The 23,459-nt window shown below is 43.8% G+C and overlaps 1 protein-coding gene across 1 annotated transcript in view; it reads right to left on the bottom strand.

Annotated features, from left to right (window-relative positions):
* Positions 1-121: 121 nt before the first annotated feature.
* Positions 122-23,459, bottom strand: part of EIF3A (eukaryotic translation initiation factor 3 subunit A) — a 45,078-nt gene continuing 21,740 nt past the window's right edge. The window contains exons 12-22 of the mRNA XM_061635849.1: positions 22,336-22,683; positions 13,380-13,484; positions 13,144-13,257; positions 12,564-12,686; positions 10,479-10,632; positions 9,803-9,987; positions 7,494-7,582; positions 5,519-6,573; positions 1,932-2,106; positions 1,294-1,481; positions 122-626 (exon numbers count right to left, since the gene is read on the bottom strand). Of these exons, the coding sequence (XP_061491833.1) occupies positions 397-626; positions 1,294-1,481; positions 1,932-2,106; positions 5,519-6,573; positions 7,494-7,582; positions 9,803-9,987; positions 10,479-10,632; positions 12,564-12,686; positions 13,144-13,257; positions 13,380-13,484; positions 22,336-22,683 (2,766 nt within the window). The 3' untranslated portion in view covers positions 122-396. The remainder of the gene's footprint in view (positions 627-1,293; positions 1,482-1,931; positions 2,107-5,518; positions 6,574-7,493; positions 7,583-9,802; positions 9,988-10,478; positions 10,633-12,563; positions 12,687-13,143; positions 13,258-13,379; positions 13,485-22,335; positions 22,684-23,459) is intronic.

Here is a 23,459-nt window from a genome sequence, read left to right as displayed (position 1 = left end):
ATGTAACTAGAAATGTAGTTTCAAATGTATGCTTTGTATACCAGACCCTATTTCCAGACGAAAACTACTTAAAATAAAAATCAGATTTGTTTTTGACTGAGATATACATGCCACTCAAAGATACCTACAGGGTTCATTTTTTTATTATTTCTTACCACCAAGTGATCTGTGACATATACAACATTTGAAATTTCAGATAACCAGTATTAAATTTCTGACTTTTAGTTGTAAGTTCTGTGCATGATCAGTTTACACACAAGTTAAGAGTTTCATGCTTTCACATTACCTAGAAAATTTTGTTAAAGAATTCCAATTCAGAGTGTTAAAGCACCAATATTATAATCTGTTATCAATCAATACTAAACACCAACATAAAACCACGTTTAGCTTTTGAACTTAACGTCGCACAGTGGTCCAACCATCTTCATCAATTTCATTTTTAGTGCGACGAAGGGATTCCCGATCTTTTTCTGTTCTCCAGGCCCCCTTCTCTTTCTCACTATCTTTTTCTCGCTCTTTTGAAACAGAAGGAGCAGGAGCAGGAGCAGCAGCAGCAGGTGGTCTCCGAACAGTTTCACGTTCTTCTCGCTCCTCCTTTTTGTCATCACCACGTCTCCACGAGCTCACTTAAAAAAACAAAAAAGTAATGATACAACTATGTTTCATTTTCTGTCCTGCATGATCACCAAATCCAGGAGACAGTGTTTAATTACACTGGAATCCAGGCCACCAAAACAGATTTATAGCACTTCACAAGAGACAGCCATGGCTTATGATTTAAAATAGAATGCCCTAAAATAGAACTTTTTTAAAAAAGAGGAGGACAAGATCTTGTAAGAATTTTGGAACATAGTTATGGAATGAGAAGTTAGCATGATTTATATAAGGTTTGATTGAACGATAAGTGCAGGAATTTACGACCAAAATGGAAAAAGTACTTGTTCTAACCAACAATTGTTTAAAGACATAGAACATTTGGCAGGTTCAAAACTGAGGGACACAAACTTTGCAAGTCTTTGCAAGAATTTTAGAAGTGAAATACCAGAGGTATTTCTCATTTGCAAAATATGGGCATTTTCTGCCCCATAATGGAAAAGCATCCCTGTTTAAAACATGTCTTAGTACACCATTACACTGTATTTCTTTTTAAAGTATATTCTTGTAGTATTCTCAATTGTGACCCTATCTGTACAATTATACGTATCATATTTCAAGAGTGCAAATGCTCTTCCTGGGTGTTTTTTCTGACAGAGAACTGTACGTGAGGAACAGGACTACAGAAAACAATTCTACCTTCTTCCCAATCTGTTCTGAGAGGAGGCCCTCTCCTTTCCCTGTCTTCACCACGCCGATCTCGAAGATCACGGCCACCCCGGTCATCTCTAGAATCACGGCCACCTCTGTCCCATTCATCACGACGACCTGAATCTCGCCAGCTGGAGACTTCCTCACCTGGTCCTCTTCTCCAGACAGCATCTTCCCTTTAGTTATAAAAATATATTTTAGCAATAAGAAAAAGAATGTAGCTCCAGCTTCCATGGAATGAATTAAAATCAGCCATATGATCCAGAAGCCACTATTACTGGAGCAAAACCAAACTTGAGTTTTCTTTCTAACTGGTATCCAAATTTACTTTTAAAAAAATAAAACAAAAGAATTTAGAAACATTTGTGGTTACATAAATTGCAAACTATTCTGCAGCTTATCCTCAGCGCACATTTTGATGACTTAAAACTATGATCAAATTACCAACAAAAATCCTGATTTTGGCTGCTTACTACCACTTCAAAATTGTCGAGGTGCTCCAAAATGTGATACCCAATATCCCATTTTTGTGTGTGTGGTGAAGTACTGGGATTTATCCTGCTTCATAAGGAGGGGAGAGAGGGAACCCAATCTACAGACACTGTTAACAAGTAATAAAATCAAACCTGGGGCGCCTGAAACGATCTTCCCGATCAAATTCACGGTCTTTGTCAAATTCACGGTCCTTCTCATTCTCATCACGATCTTTATCTCTATCCCATTCATGATCTTCTGAAGGTCTGGAGTCTCGTGGAGGACCCCAGCTGTCTTCACGAGCCTTTTCTCGCTCTCTCCATCCACCTACCAACAGCAAAGCATCTCAACTTTTGTGATCTAATCTCAATAGTGTAAGGCTCTGAAGCTTCTACTCCTGCAAGGTGTTTGTGGCCTATTTCTTCTGATTCCCCACAACTGATGGTTCCCCATGTGACATTCCACACTTGTATGGAAGATCATCTGACCCTCAGGATCAGCTATCTGTGAGGCATAGGGGGCTGCAATGAGAAGATGGTGTAAAATCTTCCTTGCATGTGTGTCATGTCTGGATGACGATACATCTGGCATAAGTGGAACACAACATGTAATAACTTGTTTCATGTTTATATATATATAACTATAACTATATATATAACTATATATGAACGTAATTGTGATTAACTAAACAGAGGTTTTTATTGTATTAACAAAATGTTTCAGCTGCCGCCTTCATCAGCTGCTAACATACAAATGCTGTTACCAAGGTGGCAGTTATAGAGCTTTGAGGATGGAATGCTCAGAGGGGCTTCATTTGCAGAAGCTAAGTAGTGGTGGTACTGTCCTCCAGGTTCAGGCCATGTGGTGCCAATGTGTCCAGAGAGTAAATCCAAAAGTTCTCCCTTTTGGTCAATGCTGCTGGATCTGTTGGCATCTCTATCGCTGTTATAGAAAAGTCCAACAGGCTGTGACCATCCATGTTGAAATGTTTTGCAACTGGTTGCTCCACTTTTTTTGTTAAGATTGCCGATTTGTGGTTTCTGAAGCGTGTGCATAGGTCAGTTGTGGTTTTACCTACGTATTGTATATGACATCCTGATCTTTTGCATTCGATGAGATAAATTATATTGCAGGACCTGCACGTGATGTTCTGTTTGATGTAATATGTCCTGCCTGTCCTAGTGCTTGTAAAAGTAGCTGTCTTCCTGAGGTACACACAGGTGATATAGCGTTTGGAGTGCTGCTGGATCTGCTGGCATCTCTATCGCTGTAATGGAAAAGTCCAACAGGCTGTGACCCTCAATGTTAAAATGCTTTGCAACTGGTTGCTCCACTTTTTTTGTTAAGATTGCCAAAAAAAAGCCATCAACAAACCATTTATATGGTGGCGATACATTGATGATATCTTTATGGTCTGGACAAATGGTAAAGAGAGTTTAGAACAATTTAAAAATTACATCAACTCTATCCATCTATTAAGTTTACATTTAATAGTACAAATGACAATCCGCACATCCCTTTTCTGGATGTCCTTCTCACCATTGAAAACAACAAAATATCCACTGAACTCTACAGCAAATCCACTGATGCCCACACCTTAAACTGGAAATCCTGCCATTCCAAGCATATAAAGAAAAACACTGTGTATAGCTTAGCTCTTACAATCAAACTTATTTGCAACACTGAAGATAAATACCAGAGAAGGATCAGTGAACTTAAAGAACACCTTCTTCTAAGAGGACATTCTCCACATATTATCAATTGCTAAACCTCCTCCATCATACTGAGGTGTCAAAGAGCAGAGAGCAACGGATTCCATTTGTGGTAGATGCCCATCCAGCATCTCCTAACCAGGGCTGTGGAGTTGGAAGCAATTTTGGTTGGAGTCGGAAGTAATTTTGTGTGGAGTCGGTAGAAATGTACAGATTCCGACTTCAAAATAAAATTACTATTTTAATATTAATTTATTAATATTAATACATTAATATACATTTGCCATTTATGAAGGAGTCAGAGTCGGAGTCAGACAGTAGAAAAATTAATATACATTTGCCATTTATGAAGGAGTCGGAGTAGAAAAATAAAGGAGTTGGAGTTGGAGTCAGACAGTAGAAAAATAGAGGAGTCGGAGTCGAAGGTTTGACATACCAACTCCACAGCCCTGCTCCTATCACCGAGCAATCAGGGACAGCTACCCATTGCTGGCAAACTCTGAACATCTTGCTAGAGCATCAGCAGGCCTCCTGTTATAGCATTTCGCCAACTTCCTAATTTGTGCAGACTGTTAGCGAGAGCTGTGCTTAAGCCACCTATCACCAATCCTGTGTCTCATCCTTATCACTCCAAACGCTGTATCACCTGTGTGTACCTCAGGGAGACAGCTACTTTTACAAGCACTAGGACAGGCAGGACATATTACATCAAACAGAACATCACCTGCAAGTCCTGCAATATAATTTACATCATCGAATGCAAAAGATCAGGATATCATATACCATACGTAGGTAAAACCACAACTGACATACGCACACGCTTCAGGAACCACAAGTCAGCAATCTTAACAAAAAAAGTGGAGCAACCAGTGGCAAAGCATTTTAACACTGAGGGTCACAGCCTGTTGGACTTTTCCATTACAGCGATAGAGATGCCAGCAGATCCAGCAGCATTGAAAAGGGAGAACTTTTAGATATACTCTCTGGACACATTGGCACCACATGGCCTGAACCTGGAGGACAGTACCACTACTACTTAGCTTCTGCAAATGAAGCCCCTCTGAGCATTCCATCCTCAAAGCTCTATAACTGCCACCTTGGTAACAGCATTTGTAGGTTAGCAGCTGATGAAGGCAGAAGCTGAAACGTTTTGTTAATACAATAAAAACCTCTGGTTAATCACAATTACGTTCATATATTTTTATGTGATTAACGGAATCCTTATAGGGATCCAGAGCAAGCTTGAGTGAAGTTCTGTTTGTTGCTTTCAAAACTGTAAGGAAAAGGGATTGTGACTTTTTTTCTTATAATTACCTAGTACACTTGTACTCAACTAATTTTGGAATCATCAGGTTTACAGTAGGGCCCCGCTTTTCAGCATTCCACTAATACGGCAGTGCCAGCAGAGCAATCAGCTGTAGCACGGGGAGCTCCAGCCACCGTGTTCCAGCTGACAGGGATCAGCTGTAGCACGAGAGCTCCCCACGCGATCAGCTGTAGTGTGATGAGCTCGTGCGCTCCAGCTGATGCATCAGCTGTAGCACATGATCAGCTGTAGCGCGAGGAGCTCGTGCGCCCCAGCTGATCTCTGTGAGCTGGAGCTCCCCATGCTACAGCTGATTGTGCGATCTGCTGTAGGGCGGGGAGCTTGCGTACTACAGCTGAGTAGGGCCCCACTTTCCGGCGGAGGCCTGGAATGGAACCTGCCATATGAGTGAGGCCCTACTGTATATATTAATCTCCATTTAATGTATCCTTTTTTATTAATTTGTTTAAGCTCAATGTAAAGAAGCGCAAAACAAGTGGATATACTTTCTATGCAGTTTTGCAATTTCTTGACTTTTAACTTCAAGGTATGAAAACGGCTCAATAGAACTATTATTTTATTTATTTAATTTATTTATTAAATTTCTATACCGCCCCATAGCCAAAGCTCCAATGCATTTTTCTGTGCAAAATTAAATAGAATATCCGCTGGCTATTCCTCAGAAATACAAAGTAAATGATTCTAATTTGTATAAGTTTACCTGGTTTACCAAATGGTCTCCAAGGTCCAGGTCTGGAATCATCTCCACGCCTAGAATCATCTCCACGTCTAGGACCTCTATCATCATCACCAGCACGCCTGGGTCCACCACGATCATCATCACGTCTTGAAATTCTATCCTCATCTGTGTTACGCCATGGTCCTCTGTCCTCATCACGTCTTGAAATTCTGTCATCATCCAGCCCGCGTCGCTGGGGTCTATCTTCATCTGCAGCTCTCCAACTTGGCCTATCGTCATCCAGGCCACGCCTGGGGGCCCTGTCATCATCTAGGCCACGCCTGGTACCCCTGTCATCATCCATGTTGCGCCAACTTGGTCTGTCATCATCCAAGCCGCGCCTGGGGCCCCTGTCGTCATCCAAGCCGCGCCTGGGGCCCCTGTCGTCATCCAGCCCACGCCTGGGGCCCCTGTCGTCATCCAGCCCACGCCTGGGGCCCCTGTCGTCATCCAGCCCACGCCTGGGGCCCCTGTCGTCATCCAGCCCACGCCTGGGGCCCCTGTCGTCATCCAGCCCACGCCTGGGGCCCCTGTCGTCATCCAGCCCACGCCTGGGGCCCCTGTCGTCATCCAGCCCACGCCTGGGGCCCCTGTCGTCATCCAGCCCACGCCTGGGGCCCCTGTCGTCATCCAGCCCACGCCTGGGGCCCCTGTCGTCATCCAGCCCACGCCTGAGGCCCCTGTCGTCATCCAGCCCACGCCTGGGGCCCCTGTCGTCATCCAGCCCACGCCTGGGGCCCCTGTCGTCATCCAGCCCACGCCTGGGGCCCCTGTCGTCATCCAGCCCACGCCTGGGGCCCCTGTCGTCATCTAGCCCATGCCTGGGACCCCTGTCGTCACCTGTTGAGCGCCAACTTGTTCTATCATCATCCAAAACTTTCCTAGGACCTTTGTCTTCATCAAGATCCTGCTTCACCACTTTGTCTTCTGGTGCTTCATGTGGAGACTGTGCTCTGTCTTCTGAAATGGCACGCTGAGGCAAATCATCTCTTCGTAAAGGTTTCTCATCCTCATGTGCTTCTCCACGACGCCACTCTCTGTTCAAGCACAAAAATAGTGCATTTTGAATACTAACGTTTTGTTCTTAGTTGTCTGAAACCACTTGGTACATTATTCCTACACAGTAGTACCAATTATTTTCACTACATGTTATTTCCCATATAGAAATCTCTTCCATGTAGGAAATAACATACAACCTGGTGTAGTCAGCTTGGCATCTTGGGGTGACACGGCTAAAGAAAACATCAAACCTAATAATATACTAAAGAATAACAATGACATCTCAAAGGATGAAGAATAATAAACACTGAGAATTATTCAATATAGTCATTCTATTAGTGCAGGGATCTCTGGGAGAACAATGGGATTTCCCCTCCTTCTCCTCTCTCTATGCAACCTGTGATCTCTTCTGGGTTTTTCCTTAATTCTTTCCTGCACATTTGGGGAGGGTGTGGGAGGAAGTGAGGGAAGCAAAGTCCTGCTGAGCAGCCAAAAGTCCTTGTACTATTGAATTACTTCACTGGGAATCATCCATTGGATGAAGGACATGCTGGGATGCATCAAAATGACATAAAAGATTGGCAATTCTGTTCTAGTCCCTGATCAATATAAAAGATGAAAAAATTGTGAATTTACAAACATGAAATATTGTTTAATATTTCATAAGATAAAATATTACACAACAAATAAATGCACTCCTTATATAAGACTTATATGCCAAATACCAATTAAAAGTGAAAGCTCCTTAAATGAATCAGTCAGAGGCGTTTCAACATAAAAATCTTCTTCAGTGACCAAACATGTGTAATCCAAAGACTTCTGTATACTGGAATAGATATAAAACTTGTTCAACTGCAAGATATTTAAATCCCCTTTTGTTTCTAATTCCAGTGTAAACATCCAAACGAGGGTAATTATTTTAAAAAATTATTAAGAAGCCACAGCTTCCAATAACTACCTTTCTGGTGGGCGCCTCCGTTCTGAATCTGGCTCAGCACTTCTTCTCCAGGTGCTTTCAGCAGGGTCTCTATCACCCCAACGAGAGTCCTATATTTAAAACATAATTTAAAGTACCTTAAGTAACAACCCAATGTGGTTTTGCATATTTCATTTTTTATTTCAATCCAATAGTACATGCATGACTTAGTCAACTTGAAGAATGTACTGAAAACCTATCAACTCTTTTATCTGTCAAACTTAGTTTTTATTAACTAGTCTAAAAAACAAAGTCTCAAGTAAAATTTTATGGCATTGCAGACATAATGAAAGAGCATGTGACAAACACATGGATATTCATTACGGACAAGTGTGAAGTGCTGCATAGTTGAAAACTAACTCTAGAAATACAATCAATTAATACTGGACCCTAACTATTAGTAACAGTTCAACAAAAGGGAAGGGGTTACAAAAATAGTTGTTCCCTGTCCCAATATGACAGAAGAAACTTCCTCAATTATTAATAAATATTATTTGCAGATTCCTGAGTAATGTGTACAATAGTTTATACTCATTTGAGAAAGAGCATACAAATGGAAAATATAGGCACAAGAGAAACTACAACTACCAATATGATAGAACATATCAAACACAAAAAACTGCTAAGATTATGATAGTTCAAATTAGAAGAAAATATGGTAGAGGAAGAAATGACAAAAGTAAAATGAAAACTATTTAATCCATTCAACAAAGGCAGCAGATTTGCCTGCTATTTTTCCTGCTACTAACTTCTTTGTAAATAAATGGATCCCAAATTTTACATGCACGGGTATACTTCACACATGACAGGTTGTGCACAACTACAAGATGTAGAGTGAGGATCGGCTCTAATACTCCACTGGGAAAAACATGTATAGCATAAGAATGAGAAATTATTAACAAAGCAGATTAACAAAACTAATACACACATTTTGACCACAATCACATTTCATAATACATGTATTTTATCGTACTGTTGAAAAAATTAGTGTAAAAACGGAGCCAAATATAATGTTAATATAAAGCAATACTTAAAAACAAACAAGAATCCTGTGGCACCTTAAAGACAAACAAATTTATTATGACAAGCTTTTGTGGACTGGAGTCCACTTTAATGCAATCTAATACTAACCCTCTGGAAATGCATGATTTATTTTAGTAGTAGGCAGATTTCAGGCCCGCAAGGATCAACTGTTTTTTACTAGGACCACAAGGTCCAACAACCAGAACCAGGTGCAAAATTAATGGCTCAGCTAAGCAGAAATATACTAAGTATTAAGGAACAGAGTGTATCTGAGCACATGCGCAGATCAGGAATTTTTGATAAGGAACAGAAGAACACCTGTGAACCCCTTCATGCAAAAATCCACTCCTGATTCTGCCACCCCCAATGCATTATTTTTAGCTGTTGCTATTGTTTGACAGTTGGCAGTCAGAATCTCGTTAATCCACTGCAAACCACTCTCTGATCAACCAACAAATCCTGATCTCCCTTCTGACCCTTCCTGATCCACTTCATGCTACATCACTTCATACAAGGACTAGTTGATAGTAACTCTTCCATTTATTTATATCTGGAATTTGTCTTATTTATACTTTTAGAAAATCAAAAACTTTATAAAAAGGTATAAAAAATTGCACACAGAGAGTGGAATCCAACAGGTGCTCTCATGATTTTGATCTGATGAATCCATTCACAGTAGAGTGAAGGGATTTCTGTCTGATACACCATCCCTCTTGTAGCCTTCCAGCACCACCACCCCCAAAAAAGAAATCAGCTCGAGAGTGGCATGGGGAGCTGTACGGAGAAGATGGAATCAGCAAAAATCACCTCACTTTCTCTTCTGTTAGTGGACACTAACAGCCCTTCCAAGAGCACAAATCAGATTCCATCCAGAACCTCTATCTTGAAAGCCCCCCCCCCCCAAAAAAACCCTTAAATCTGAAAACTTAAATTTGGAGAGTTCCTTAATCAGTACTCTTTTTTTATTATCGATGCAAAATTTCCCTACACACAGGAATAAAATAATTCAGAAGGCTGTCTCTAAAGCTATCTGTGCACAAACAGAACATTCCGCTGATGCAATAAATTGCACCTTTCTTCCCCCCTGCCCCAGCCCTCCATATACTTTCTAAATTTGCTTCACAGGGCAGGGAGAGCAGATCTGGGGGTGCATGGAGGGCTACAGAGGGGAGAAAAGAAAAGCGAAGTCCTGTTGCTTGCACAGGATTTCTGCTTATGCAATGCTGGATTCTGCTTACAAAGTTCAGTTTATTAGAAACAGTATTTACCTTCCTTGAAAGTGGATCATCAAGATTCCTCCTCTCTTCTTCTCGGCGACGTTCCCTTTCTTCAATCTCCAGTTCTCTTTGGCGTTTCTTCCTCTCTACCTCTTCTAGTTTCTTGACACGTTCCTGATATTCAAGCATTTCTTGCTCACGTTTTTCACGTTCCACACGTTCTTTTTCTTCTTGTTCTGCCCAAACAATTCATGCAGATAAAGTGACTTTCCACGTTGTCTTTGAAATGTCTACCATTTATCCTCTCATTTACTGCCTTTGTATAAACAGCATTTCATGCTAGCGTTAAATTTAAGGGATGATATCCAATGTTGTTCAAACAGATTTCCATTCACATGATGGGAATTCCTTTTGCTTTCCTCCCCCGCAGGCCTCTGTACTGTCCCCCAAATCTGCTCTGGAAGGTCTCCAAACTCTCCAGAGCATATCTAGGGACCATGCAGGGGGCTGCAGAAGGAATCTGTTCCACAAATGGTATCCATTCAACTAGTGGGACAGATGTCACTGAATATCACCCATTAAGATTTTTAGCATAAAATTCCATTTTAACGAGAAGTAGCCATGTCACATCTATCCAGATAAATACAATCACTACCACTAAGAAACACAGGGCTGTATGACCAAAAACGCTTTTTTTCCTTCAGCAAGAGTCTTATTTGGCATTTACCTTTAAGCATCTTCTCCTCTTGCAATCTTTGTTCTTCCTCCTCTTTGTCCCGATAATAAGCAATACGTCTTTCTTCTTTGCGTTGCCTCTTGCGTTCCTCTAAGCGGTTAAGCCTTTCCTCTGCTAGTCTGTCTTGGAATTGTTTAAGTTTTTCCTGAAATATACATGAACAGCAATACTTAAACCTGAACTCCAGAAATATTACGAGCAACCTACAGGTGAACAGTCAAACATGAACACTGAAATATCTGGTGTGAACATGCGTGTTAATGACTATTTGTAGCTTGGCAGCTCCACATCAACTCAACTCCAGCCACAGAGATCTGGCCATCCCCCGCCATCAGCTATGCAGAAGACAAGTGCTATACATATTCTCACAACAGCAAAAAAATATGGAGCAGCACTCAACTGGTAACATACGTATCGCCAGATGCTACAGACAACTGCCTTTTCACATAATGAAAACACATGGCAGATGTACAAGTAGCCATAGTCTTGAGTGGTAGCAGGTGTGACAATAGTTATCTTCCAGTTTCTAAGCTTAAGTGCAACCTTTTATTGTTCTCAGATGAAATTATTTCTTTGCCCACCTCAGGATATTAAGGAACCTCCTATTGTTAATGTTTGGAGTTAGCACCAGGATTCTTGCTCACTAGGAGCCGTAAGATTTAACGGAAGAAAAAAGCTTACTACTCTTTTTAAAAGAAAATATATAATCTACTGAGTCTGTTTTCTGAGACAGTACAAACGTTTGAGAACAGGTATTTTCATTACAGAACTTGGTTAAATGTAATGTAAAAGTCAGCTCCATCTCCTTTGTAATAACACCAGTAGGACTAGTAAGGCTAGTGTACATCAGCAGTATGAAAGCTACCAGAATTGTTACATGAACATTTATTCTAGTAACTAGTTTGTTTTACAAGCATTTGCATCTTCCATAATCAATGAAATCTGATTTTCCCTCAGGTATATTCATTTTTTAACTTGTAAACCATTCTACACTTCTTTTGGGGAAGAGATTGAGTTGAAATTTAAATCATATTGGATGACATCCAATAAAGTCTGCCCAGTTGTACAATGGATATCCCCCTCCTCTCCTTCCCTCTGGAACTCCTTTGGTGCCCAAATCTGCTCCAGAGGGTTCCCCAACCCTCTAGAGTATATTTGGGATGTGTTTGAAGAACTGCCTGGGGGGAGGGAGGATAGGAAGGGAAAATCCACTCATATGACATTAGATGTCATCTATGGGTTTTTAACTTTTATTGTTAACCGTCCTGCCTTCAAGTCGATTCCAACTTATGGCGACCCTATGAATAAGGTTTTCATGGTAAGCAGTATTCAGAGAGGGTTTACCATTGCCTCCCTCTGAGGCTGAGAGGCAGTGACTGGCCCAAGGCCACCCAGTGAGCTTCGTGGCTGTGTGGGGATTTGAACCCTGGTCTCCCAGGTCATAGTCCAACACCTGAACCACTACACCACACTGGCTCTCTTTTTTTCAATTTTTTGCCCTGCGGACATTGTTAATTGTGGGATATACAAATGATCTAAATAAAATTAAAAAATAAATACTGGAATAGTTTAACGTTATTGTATGAAAATGATGTGTTAATTAAATCTGTTATGTAATAGACATTTCAAATTGTTTAAAATTTCAAGTGCCACATAAAATCACGGAGGTCACGGGATACTCATTGTACCCACAGACAAAATACACAAATCCTGGAAAGTTTTACTATACTACAAAAACAGTTATTGTAATTCACATTAAGAGAAGAAGTTTTGAGAAGTTTAGAAACAACTTATAAAATCGGATAATTCCATGAATGCCATCCTGATGTCCTTGGAGAAAAGAGTGGACTATAAATGAAATAAACAAAAAGGAAGTCAGAAGTAAAGACTATCAGACAGGACACCTCTCTGCTGATGGGCAGAATGGAAATAGTCTTGCCTCTCATATCAAACAGGCACAGACACAAACATGCTGAAATGATGAAAGAGAGAGGATATCAATATGACTGCTCACTCAGTTTTCTATAAAATTCTGATCTATGGTCTCACAGGATCAATCACATATGTCAGATTTACCTCATAAACTGATCTTCGTGCAGTTTTGAGCCTAGTTACAAATAATTCGCTGTCCTCCAACATCCTTGACATCCTGTTCTTATGCTCAAGGGCTTTCTCACGTTCCAGCTGCATAGTTGTGATCTGGAACATAAACAAAACCAAGTTAGCATTAGAATGATACATATAATTTGTTTCAAATGTTTTTCATGAATTTATGGGTACCACAAGCCCATAATAAGGCTTTGATCACTTTTTTACAGTTAAAATACTAGCTTTCATGGTTCCCAAATAGATACAATTCTAGCCCTTTCACAACTGCAAAATTGTAAAGCATTCAAATTATTTACAGCACTTGGTGTGGTTTATATAATTTATTCCAGTCAGAAGATTTGTATGCTGTGATGGCAGAATTTGGAGTTCTAGAGCAGACTGAAAAACCCTGCTTACATTATATCCAAACACCATTCATTCTTCATCGTTAAGGAGGCAACCATGATTTTTGCCATCAAAGATTTCTAATAATGCTGTCTACTTAGATGATTTAATTATCAAAAATAAGGGTAACTATCTCAAACCAGAATAATCTGAAAACCCTCACCCTTTCTTCTTCCTGCTGTTCCCAAAGCTCCATGTCTCTTATTCTTTGCTCTTCATACGCACTCTTAATCAGTGGAATTTCTTCTAAGCGTTTTGCTCTTTCAAAATAGTCAATCTAAATAAAAGAAGATATTTGATTGCTCAGGTTTAAGTGTAAAAGGAAATATATTTATATTTTTATCAATAATAGATGCTGTTTCTCCACCTAGCTATTAACCATGCATTTTTTTCTTATACCTTCTTCTCCTGATTCTTCAGACGCTCTTGCAATTCCTTCTTTTCTTTCTCTAGCTGTTCAACCTGCTTTGCCATAATGAAGTCTGGGTCCAATTCTTCAAGATCCTATAATCAGACATTAGATGTTAAAGAATAAAAAGCAAACTGCCAATCCTTTAATCAATAAAATCTTAAACCGCTGGTGACCAGAGTGTAAGAATTTTTTTTCTGTATGAACCATACAGCCCATTTTCTTATGCTAAAGTTGTCTGTTAAGGAGGAGCAGTTTCTTTCCTATGAATGGGACTTTTACATCACTGCCACAAAAAAGGGGAGGGGTAGAAATGGTGGTTTCTCTTCCTGCAAAAAGCAGTGCATGGGAGAGAAGAAACCAAGTTTCTCCCACAAACAGGGCTCCTCTAGATGGTGCTGTCTTATACCTCTAAATAGGAATCTAAGGGCAGTATTCAACTGAATTCTTGCACAAGTGAAATGACTCCAACTAGCTTACTAGCATAACTGGACTTTCCTCTCCTCTCATCCCGTGTGTGCCCTGTGCAATCCCTAAATCTGCTCCAGAGGATTGGGGGAATTCCCAAAACAGATTTAGGGGGCATGCAGGGAGAGGAGAAGCAAAGAACATTCCATTGCTCAAAGAAACATCTTTGTGCTTCATACCATTTGTCTTCATACTATGTTCAATCCAATCCTAAAGAACTTTTATCTGGCTGTGCATTTAACAGTAAAAACTTGGGATGATGTGGTAAAGGGAAGAGAATGGAAATGGACAGCCTTCAAGTCAATCCCGACTTATGGCGACCCTATGAATAGGGATTTCATGGTAAGCGGTATTCAGAGGGGGGTTACCATTGCCTCCCTCTTAGGCTAGTCCTCCCCAACTGGCTAGGGCCTGCTCAGCTTGCCACAGCTGCACAAGCCAGCCCCTTCCTTGTCTGCAACTACCAGCTGGGGGGCAACTGGGCTCCTTGGGACTATGCAGCTTGTCCACGGCTGCACAGGTGGCAGGGCACGTAACCCCTGAGCCACTCACTGTGGGGGTGATCTTTAGCTGGCCCTTGACACCCAGGAGACACAAGCGGGGATTTGAACTCACAGACTCCCAGCAAGGCTCTCCTCCCCACTGTGCTATATTTATTTATTTAAAATACTTCTATCCCGCCCTTCTACTCTATAATAGGGCACTCAGGGCAGCTTACAATAAAATTGAGTCTGTACATAATAAAATTGTACACAATAAAAATCACAAAAACATTAAAATAAATTAAAATATGTAAGATGCAATTAAAATACATAAAATAATATATATACATATATACAAGCATATATATATATGCAATCCCAATAGGGATTGGTACTGAAGGGACTACTGAGGTAAATATTAACACAGAAGGCATAAAATCAGTGTCAAGATCTACCTTCAGTCCCTCCCAAAGGCTCTCTGGAACGAGATCATTTTCAGAAGTCTCCGGAAAACCATCAGGGAGGGAGTGGAGCAGGCTTCTTGGGGTAGGGTATTCCAAAGCTTGGGGACCCAGCTGAAAAGGCTCTCTCCCACCTGCCTGTCAGTCTAACATCTTTCACTCCAGGCACGCAGAGGAGACCCAAGGCAGATGATCTTAAATTCCGGGCAGGTACATATGGGCGTAAGCAGTCCCTCAGGTACCAGCTGAAGTTCTGGTAATTTTCTAAAAACCACCATATAGAAGAAAAGGTGCTACTATTTAATACCTCTACCCATGACACATTGGGAAGAGAGAGGAACTGATGTTCAGATCTTCATAGATAGAAAGATGATAGTCTAAAGCAGTGGTTCTTAACCTTTTCCACTGCCAGCACCCCTTGGATTTCCAAAATATGCTCTCGCACCCCCTGAAAAAATACTGTTCATTTTTTATTTTAATTTAATTTAAATGTGTGTTTTCAGCCTAACTTAGCTAAGATAAAAGACAGTTTTCCAAAATCTCTTGAACAACGCCTCACACCCCTAGAAAAAGTGTCTCGCACCCCCGGGAGTGCGTGCACCCAGGTTAAGAACCACTGGTCTAAAGGAAGAAGAGTAGTTATGGAAGTACCAGGATAAAGGGGCAGAGGTTAAGAAAGATATAGTTATACCCTTGGTATTTATAGGCTAAAAAAGCTTGACAAGACAATTGGTAATAAACCAGAGAAGGCTGATTAACAAGTCCTTCTTCAAAGTATAGTTTATAAAATTTCAGGAATACCAAGGCCTCTTTGCAGTCTGCACTTTTATGCCAAATTTTGTGTGTGTGTGTGTGTATTTCGTGATGTGGTGCTGGAATCACAAGAGTAATTTGATTAATATTCTGAGATGCTTTTTGGATGTACTTCTCAATTTCTGGACAAACTTCGGATTGGATTGCTACTATTTCCTTAACATTAATAGTTTTGTTTTCTTTTTTTAAAAAAGCTTACCATATAATATACATCATCTGGAGAGTACCATGTTGACTACCCTTACTCTACTGCATTACAAGTTACCAAGTGTCACTAATTAGATGGGCTTACAGCAACATCCTGTAAAAAAGATCTCAGGTAGCAGAGTTCAGAAGGGGTAGGGAACCTTTTTCATCCCAAGAGCTCATGGGCAAGCTTCAGGGGGCTACATGCCTGTCCCGTCCAGAGCCAAAAGAATGAGGCTGGAGTGTTCATTTTATTAGAGTAATGGATACATCAAAGGCATTGTGCTTCATAGGAAACCCTACGCTAACTCACTAGAGTCCCTAACTATACTCTAGACATGCTCTGCAGCATGTGAAGGAAGTTGATTCAACGACCCCCACTGGGAGCACCAGGCTTATATAGGAAATGTTTTCGAAAGTAATCTCTGACTCCTTCGTAATTCCTGTCTTTGCCCTGTCCGTTTCTCGTGGCGACGGGAACAAGGAGACAGGGGACACACATCCAACAGCTCATCTGAAGACACCTGCTCCCGAGCAACGGGCTCGAGGTCAGGGGGCTGTGCCACACTGGAATCCTCCTGGGAACTGCTTGGAAAAGGAGGAGCTGGCACTGACTCTGAAGCTTCCTCCCTCAAGTCCTCTGCATCAACTGGGGGCGGTGCGCTCGGCTCCTCGGAAAGGGCGTTACTCGTGGGAACTGGCTGGAGAGCAGGCTGCCCCCCTCCCGCACGATCCTGCTCAGACACAACAATCCCCAACTCTGCTTCTTCTGGCTGCGGAGGCGCTTGAAACTCATGCCTCCCTCTTTCCTGTCCCTTCTGAGTTGGCTGCAGCGCAACATCATCCCCCCCTCCATGCTTTAACCCTTCCCACCCCTGAGGTCTAGGTTTCTCTGGATAAGCCTCATGGAATTCTCTCACCAAAGTCGGAGCGTGCACATTCTCCTCTGTTTCCCAGTAACGTTCAGTTGGATCATACCCCTTCCAATGAATCAGGTACTGAAGACGCCCTCGGCATTTTCGCAAGTCCAAAATCTGTTCTACTTCGTATTCCTCCTCCCCCTCTACCAACAATGGCGGCGCGGGCTCCACTCACGGACGGTGAGGGTCGGGGGCAGCGTCCTTGGTCAACAATGCCCTGTGGAAGACTGGGTGCATCTTGAAGGTGGGTGGCAATTTTAGTCTGTAAGCCACGGGGTTAATCTGAGCCTCCACCTCAAAGGGCCCTACACGCCGATCCTGCAGTTTACGACACCGGCCAGGCATAGCTAGGAAATGTGTAGAGATCCAGACCTGGTCTCCCACTCGTATGAGGTCTCCCTCTCTCCGATGCTGGTCAGCTGCGCGTTTGTAGTCCACTTTGGCCTGTTCTAGTTGCTCTTGGAGTAGCTGTTGCATAGCGTGAAGTTCCTGCAAATAATCCTCAGCGGTTGGGACTGAGAGACCGTCTTTTGGGGCAGGGAAGGCTCGGGGGTGGTAGCCAAAATTGGCGAAGAAAGGAGTCTGTTGCGTGTGCGAATGCACAGCATTATTATATTGTTGCAACACTGCGTTGACCCTCTCGGACTGCCCATCCATTTGGGGATGATGGGCAGACAACAGTCTCAGCTCACTTTGCAGCAACTTCCACAACGCTTGCCAAAAACGCTAGGTGAATTGTGTGCCCCGATCGGAAACCAGGCTGTCTGGCAGACCGTGCAGCCAATACACATTTTGCACGTACAACTTGGCAGTGTCTTGAGCGCTTGGGAGCCCTGCGCATGGAATGAAGTGAGCCATTTTCGAGAAGGCATCAACGACCACCAAAACTGTGGTTTTCCCCTGTGAAGGTGGAAGGTCTGTTATAAAATCCATAGTAATCATTTGCCAAGGTCCTCCTGGAGTAGGGAGGGGTTCCAGTAGCCCCGGTGGCTTCCCAGTGGCATGTTTAGCCCTCATGCAAGTGGGGCAAGAGCGAACGTAATGCTCTACGTCCTTCTTCACCTTGGGCCACCAGAACTCCCGAGTGACAGCTTGAATGGTCTTAAAAACCCCAAAGTGGCCTGCCGTGGGGGCGTCATGGCACTGACGTAGTACCCTCACTCGCAATTCTCCGGGGGGCACATAAACAGCTTCCTGATGATGCAGTATGCCATCCTTCCATATAAGGTCCTTCTGTTCTGCCTGGGGTGACGCGCCCTCTTCGACCCGCTGCTCCTGCACGAAAGGGTCCTGTTGTTGCACTTCATGCACTTCAGCTTCCCAAGAATCTTGGCAGGCCCCTACTACTCCCCGCTCGGGAGGGATTATGTACTGTAACGGTCTTGGGGTGGGATCCCTCAGAAATTCTGGCTTCCTTGAGAGGGCATCAGCCCGCTTATTCTGTGCTTGGGAGATATAATGAATTTTGAAATGGAACCGTGCAAAGAACTGAGCCCAGCGCACTTGCCTCTGATTGAGTTTACGGGCGGTATGAAGACTTTCTAGATTACGATGGTCCGTGCGCACCTCAATTTCATGCTGCGCCCCTTCCAGATGGTGTCTCCAGGCTTCAAAGGCATCTCTAATGGCTAATAGCTCCTTTTCCCACACAGTGTAGTTTTGTTCAGAGTCGGTTAACTTTCTGGAAAAGTAGGCACAAGGCATCAGTTCTCCCCCTTTCTGGGCCGGCTGCAAAAGAACCCCTCCGATTGTGACGTCCGACGCATCCGTCTCTACCACAAAAGGGAGCGCCGGGTCGGCATGCTGTAGTATGGGTTCGGTAGCAAACCTTCGCTTCAGGCTCTCGAAAGCCTCTTGTGCAGCTTCTGTCCATTGGAAAGGTCCTGAGCCCTTCAGGCAATCTGTGAGCAGTGCAGTCTGATGGGAGTAGTTGGCTATGAAACGATGGTACTAATTCGCAAAGCCCAAGAAGCGTTGCAAATCCTTCTTGGTCTTGGGGGGTTGCCACGTGAGTACACAACGAACTTTTTCTGGGTCCATTTCTACTCCTGCTGGAGAGATCCGATACCCCAGAAAGTCCAACGTGGTTAGGTCAAACCCACTTTTCCAGCTTCGTGTAAAGACGGTGTTCCCGTAACTTCTGCAGCACTGCACGCACATGCGAGTCATGTTCCTCGGGAGTATTCGAATAAATTAGGATATCATCCAAATACACTATCATAAAGCAGTCCACAAAGTCCCAAAAGATGTCATTCATAAAATTTTGGAAGACTCCAGGTGCTCCCGACAACCCATATGGCATCACCAAATACTCAAACTGACTGTAACGGGTCTTAAACGCAGTCTTCCATTCATGACCTGCCTTAATCTTCACCAAGTTGTAAGCTCCTCTCAAGTCCAGTTTCGTGAAAATTTTGGCGGAACGCAACCTCTCCAACATTTCCCTAATGAGCGGCAGCGGGTAACTATTGGGGATAGTGAGCTGGTTTAGGGCCCGATAATCATTAAAGGGACGGAGCTCCCCCCCTTTTTTCTTCACAAACAGCAGGGGTGCACCAGCTGGGGACTGTGAAGGGCGAATGAAGCCTTTCTTCAAATTGGCGTCCAGAAACTCCCTTAACGCTGCCAACTCTGGTTCAGATAGAGAGCAGATCCGCCCGGCGGGGATGCGTGCTCCAGGCACCAAATCAATGGCACAATCATAGAGCCGGTGAGGAGGGAGTTGCTCCGCTTCCTTTTTATAGAAGACGTCCTGAAAACTCCCATACTTGGCGGGCAAAGTTATCTCCCTTGGGGGAGACACCCCTGCCAACACGTGTGGCTCCTCTTCAGGCTGGCAATGTTGATGGCAGTACTTGGAGGTAAAAACCACCACAGCTTCATCCCAAAAGATTGTGGGGTTGTGCCTAACCAGCCAAGGCATACCCAACACCACCGGGAAACGCGGCAAGGACGCCACATAGAACGATAGGTCTTCCCGATGCCCAGGGACCTTCACTTTCACGGACTCAGTCACCCGAGTCACCCCCCCCAGACTTCAGAGGCCGGCAATCTATAGTTTCCACTGCCAACGGCTGGCTCAGTTCTCTTGTGGGAATAGCGTGGTGTAGCGCCAACTCTCGGTCTATGAAACAAGAGGATGCTCCGCTGTCGATCACAGCCTTGGCTGAGAAGCTCTCGCCTGAGGATAGGGTGATGCGAATGGGCAACAGAAGGGCCCCTTGGGAGGGAAGGGGTCGTAACGGAGGCTCAGTGTCTGTAGCACCCCCCAACTCTCTAGCCTCTACGAGAGCTGGGATGTGAAGTTTTCCGGCGGCTAGGATCTTCCGGTTTTGGCTGCACAATTTCTGGTGAGGTGTCCAGACTTTCTGCAATAGAGACACAGTCCTTCCCTCCAGCATCTTTCCCTCTCCTCCTTTGTCAATCGTAGTCTAGCCCCCCCCCCCCAATCTGTATGGGCTCCTCTCCCGAGACAGTAGGGATGCCAGGATTGGGCACGGGGCGCGCACGGGGCAGCGGAGCAGCAACCTGACTCCGTGAAGGCTCCATTCTTCGCTCCAACTTTCTTCCTTCTAAGCGGCTGTCTATCTGCAAACTCAGTTGAATCAAACCCCTCAGTGAGTCGGGGTGTGTAGAGCGCGCCAGTTCATCCAACACTTCTGGACTCAGTCCATTTCTGTAGAAGTACATCAAGGCTGCGTCATTGTACTCCGTCTCCTGAGACAAAACATGAAAAGCATTCGTGTATTGCCCTAAAGACCCCCTTCCCTGTCTCAGGGTCCCTAACTGGCGGGCAACCGTCTCCTTCCTCTGGGGGTCTCGGAACATGTCCCCCATCGCATTCTTGAAGGCGTCAAACTGGCGCAATATCTGGTCGTTGCGAATCAAATACGGGGTGGCCCATTTTGCCGCTTCCCCTTCCAATAAACTGATGATGAACGCCACCTTCACGTCATCAGTTGGGAACTCAGCTCTGCGCACTTGAATGTACAACTCACATTGGGCTAGAAACGTGGCAAACTGTTCACTCTGGCCCCCGTATCGCACGGGGAGCCCCACTGGAGACTTCACAGGGGCTGCCCCCCCGGGGGGTGCAGCCTGGACTTGGGCGACCAAGGCATGGAGATTCTGGTTATTCACTTGCAAGGCTTGCATTGCGGCTCTGAGGTTTTGGTTCTCGGCTTGTAGGGCTTGCGTAGTCACTCAGAGGTTCTGGATCTCGGCATACAAAGCTTCCATGGTGATAGGTACTCCCCCTCTTGCTCCGTTCTGGTCCATGTCATCCGCCATGGGAACAGGTTCGAGTAGGGATGGTGGTTGAGTCAATCTGTCCCGTCCAGAGCCGAAAGAATGAGGCTGGAGTGTGTGCAAGTAAATCTCATTTTATTAGAGTAATGGATACATCAAAGGCATTGCGCTTCATAAGAAACCCTACGCTAACTCACTAGAGTCCCTAACTATACTCTAGACATGCTCTGCAGCATGTGAAGAAAGTTGACTCAACGACCCCCACTGGGAGCACCAGGCTTATATAGGAAATGTTTTTGAACGTAATCTCTGACTCCTTCGTAATTCCTGTCTTTGCCCTGTCCGTTTCTCGCGGTGACGGGAACAAGGAGACAGGGGACACGCATCCAACAGCTCATCTGAAGACACCTGCTCCCGAGCAATGGGCTCGAGGTCAGGGGGCGGTGCCACACTGGAATCCTCCTGGGAACTGCTTGGTAAAGGAGGAGCTGGCACTGACTCTGAAGCTTCCCCCCACAAGTCCTCTGCATCAACTGGGGGCAGTGCGCTCGGCTCCTCGGAAAGGGCGTTACTCGTGGGAACTGGCTGGAGAGCAGGCTGCCCCCCTCTCACACGATCCTGCTCAGACACAACAATCCCCAACTCTGATTCTTCTGGCTGCGGAGGCGCCTGAAACTCATGCCTCCCCCCTTCCTGTCCCTTCTGAGTTGGCTGCAGCACAACAATGCCAGTGGTGGATGTGACAACAGATGTGACTTTTACCTTTGAACATTACCTACATTCCAGCTATGTAAAAGTCAAAGGTTTACACACACTCCCCTCTCCATTAAGGCAAGCATTGATGATTATTATTACTGCTACTACTACATTTATATCCCATCTTTCCTCCAAGGAGCTCAAGGTGGAGTACAAACAGGGTTCTCCCCACCCCGTTTTGTCCTCACAACAACCCCATGAGGTAGGTTAGGCTGCAAGACAATACCTGGCCCAAGGTCACCCAGTGAGCTTCATGGCTGAGCAGGGATTTGAACCCTCGTTTCCCAGGTCCTAGTCCAACACTCTAACCACTATGCCACAGTGAGAAGAGGCATTATCCCAGCTCAAGAACACATTCTAGCCAAGCAGAGCAGAGCAGGGCTGATGAGAGGTGTGGCCTCTTGAGTCATGAGGACCAGAGGCAGGCCTGGAGGCATTTGGCCCCCATGCCTGACATTCCCCACCTGTCTTAGCAATGTTAGAATATAGAAACGAACTAAAAGTCTAACTAACCACACAATAACTTCATATGTTCGGCAGCAAGCTTGCCATTAGTGGATGATCAGAAATTACAACCAACAAGTTGTCAGAGGAAAATGACAAGTTTCTTACTTCAATATCAATATCTTTGAAGGCCTTAGCTCCCAGCTCGGTTTTCTTGATCTGTTCCAAACGCTCACGAACAGTTTTCTTTTTAATTTGCTCATGTTCCTGCAGAATGCGCTCTTTTTCCCGCTCTTTTGCCTCCTGACGCAATCTCTCCTCTTCTGCTTTGCGGACCTTTTGGAGCTCTGCTTCACGCTGCTCTAGCTCTTCTTTCTCACGTTGAATGTTCAAGCTCTCAAGACGTTCCTTTCTTTCCTCAATAGTCTGACGGCGAGCAAGGATTCGCTGATGCTCTTTCCTTGAATTTTTTAAATAAGTCGTAACAGCCAGCTGATGTTGCTCTTCCTTTTCTAGCTGTGTAATGATTCAAGACACAATAAAATACTTTAAATAAAAAGGCCAGGAGATTAAAACATTACTGAAATTCACAGAATTATTAATGCAGGTTTTTTGTGGTGTATTTTCACTACATATCAAAATGGATTCAATCCTTCAAACACCTATGCACCTGAATAAATATGCCACAGCAACAAAGTTTTTTAAACATTTATGTTATTAAATTTGTATCCTACCTTTCCTCCCAAAGGAGCCAAGGGAGGCAAACATCAAAATGTTAGAACAATACAATTTAAAATAAGCGAAAACTTATTTTAAAAAATTAAAGCATTTAAAACATTTAAAAACAATTAAGAACCATCTAAAACATTTGTAAGTGTACTGCCTTCAAGTCGATTCAGACTTATGGCGACCCTCTGAATAGGGTTTTCATGAGGCTGAGAGGCAGTGACTGGCCCAAGGTCACCCAGTGCACTTCATGGCTGTGTGGGGATTCGATCCCTGGTCTCCCAGGTTGTAGTCCAACACCTTAACCACAACACCACACTGGCTCTCTCTAAAACATTTAAGAAACCATTTTAAAACATTTTAAGTCACACATGCAAGTATTTCTAACAACATAGAGTAGAGAAAGGATAAATGCTCATATGTTTCCACCGTCTACCTTAAAAGCTATGGGTTGTATCCAACAATGCACATCTGTGCAATGGGGCTTCCTGTTCCTCTACTCTCACCGTGCACCCCAGAAATCTGCTCTGGAGCCCCCCCAATTCTCTGAAACAGATTTTGAGGGT

The sequence above is a fragment of the Rhineura floridana genome, chromosome 7, assembly GCF_030035675.1.
Source record: "Rhineura floridana isolate rRhiFlo1 chromosome 7, rRhiFlo1.hap2, whole genome shotgun sequence".
NCBI lineage: Eukaryota > Metazoa > Chordata > Lepidosauria > Squamata > Rhineuridae > Rhineura > Rhineura floridana.
This window is presented reverse-complemented; position numbering and strand designations above follow the sequence as displayed.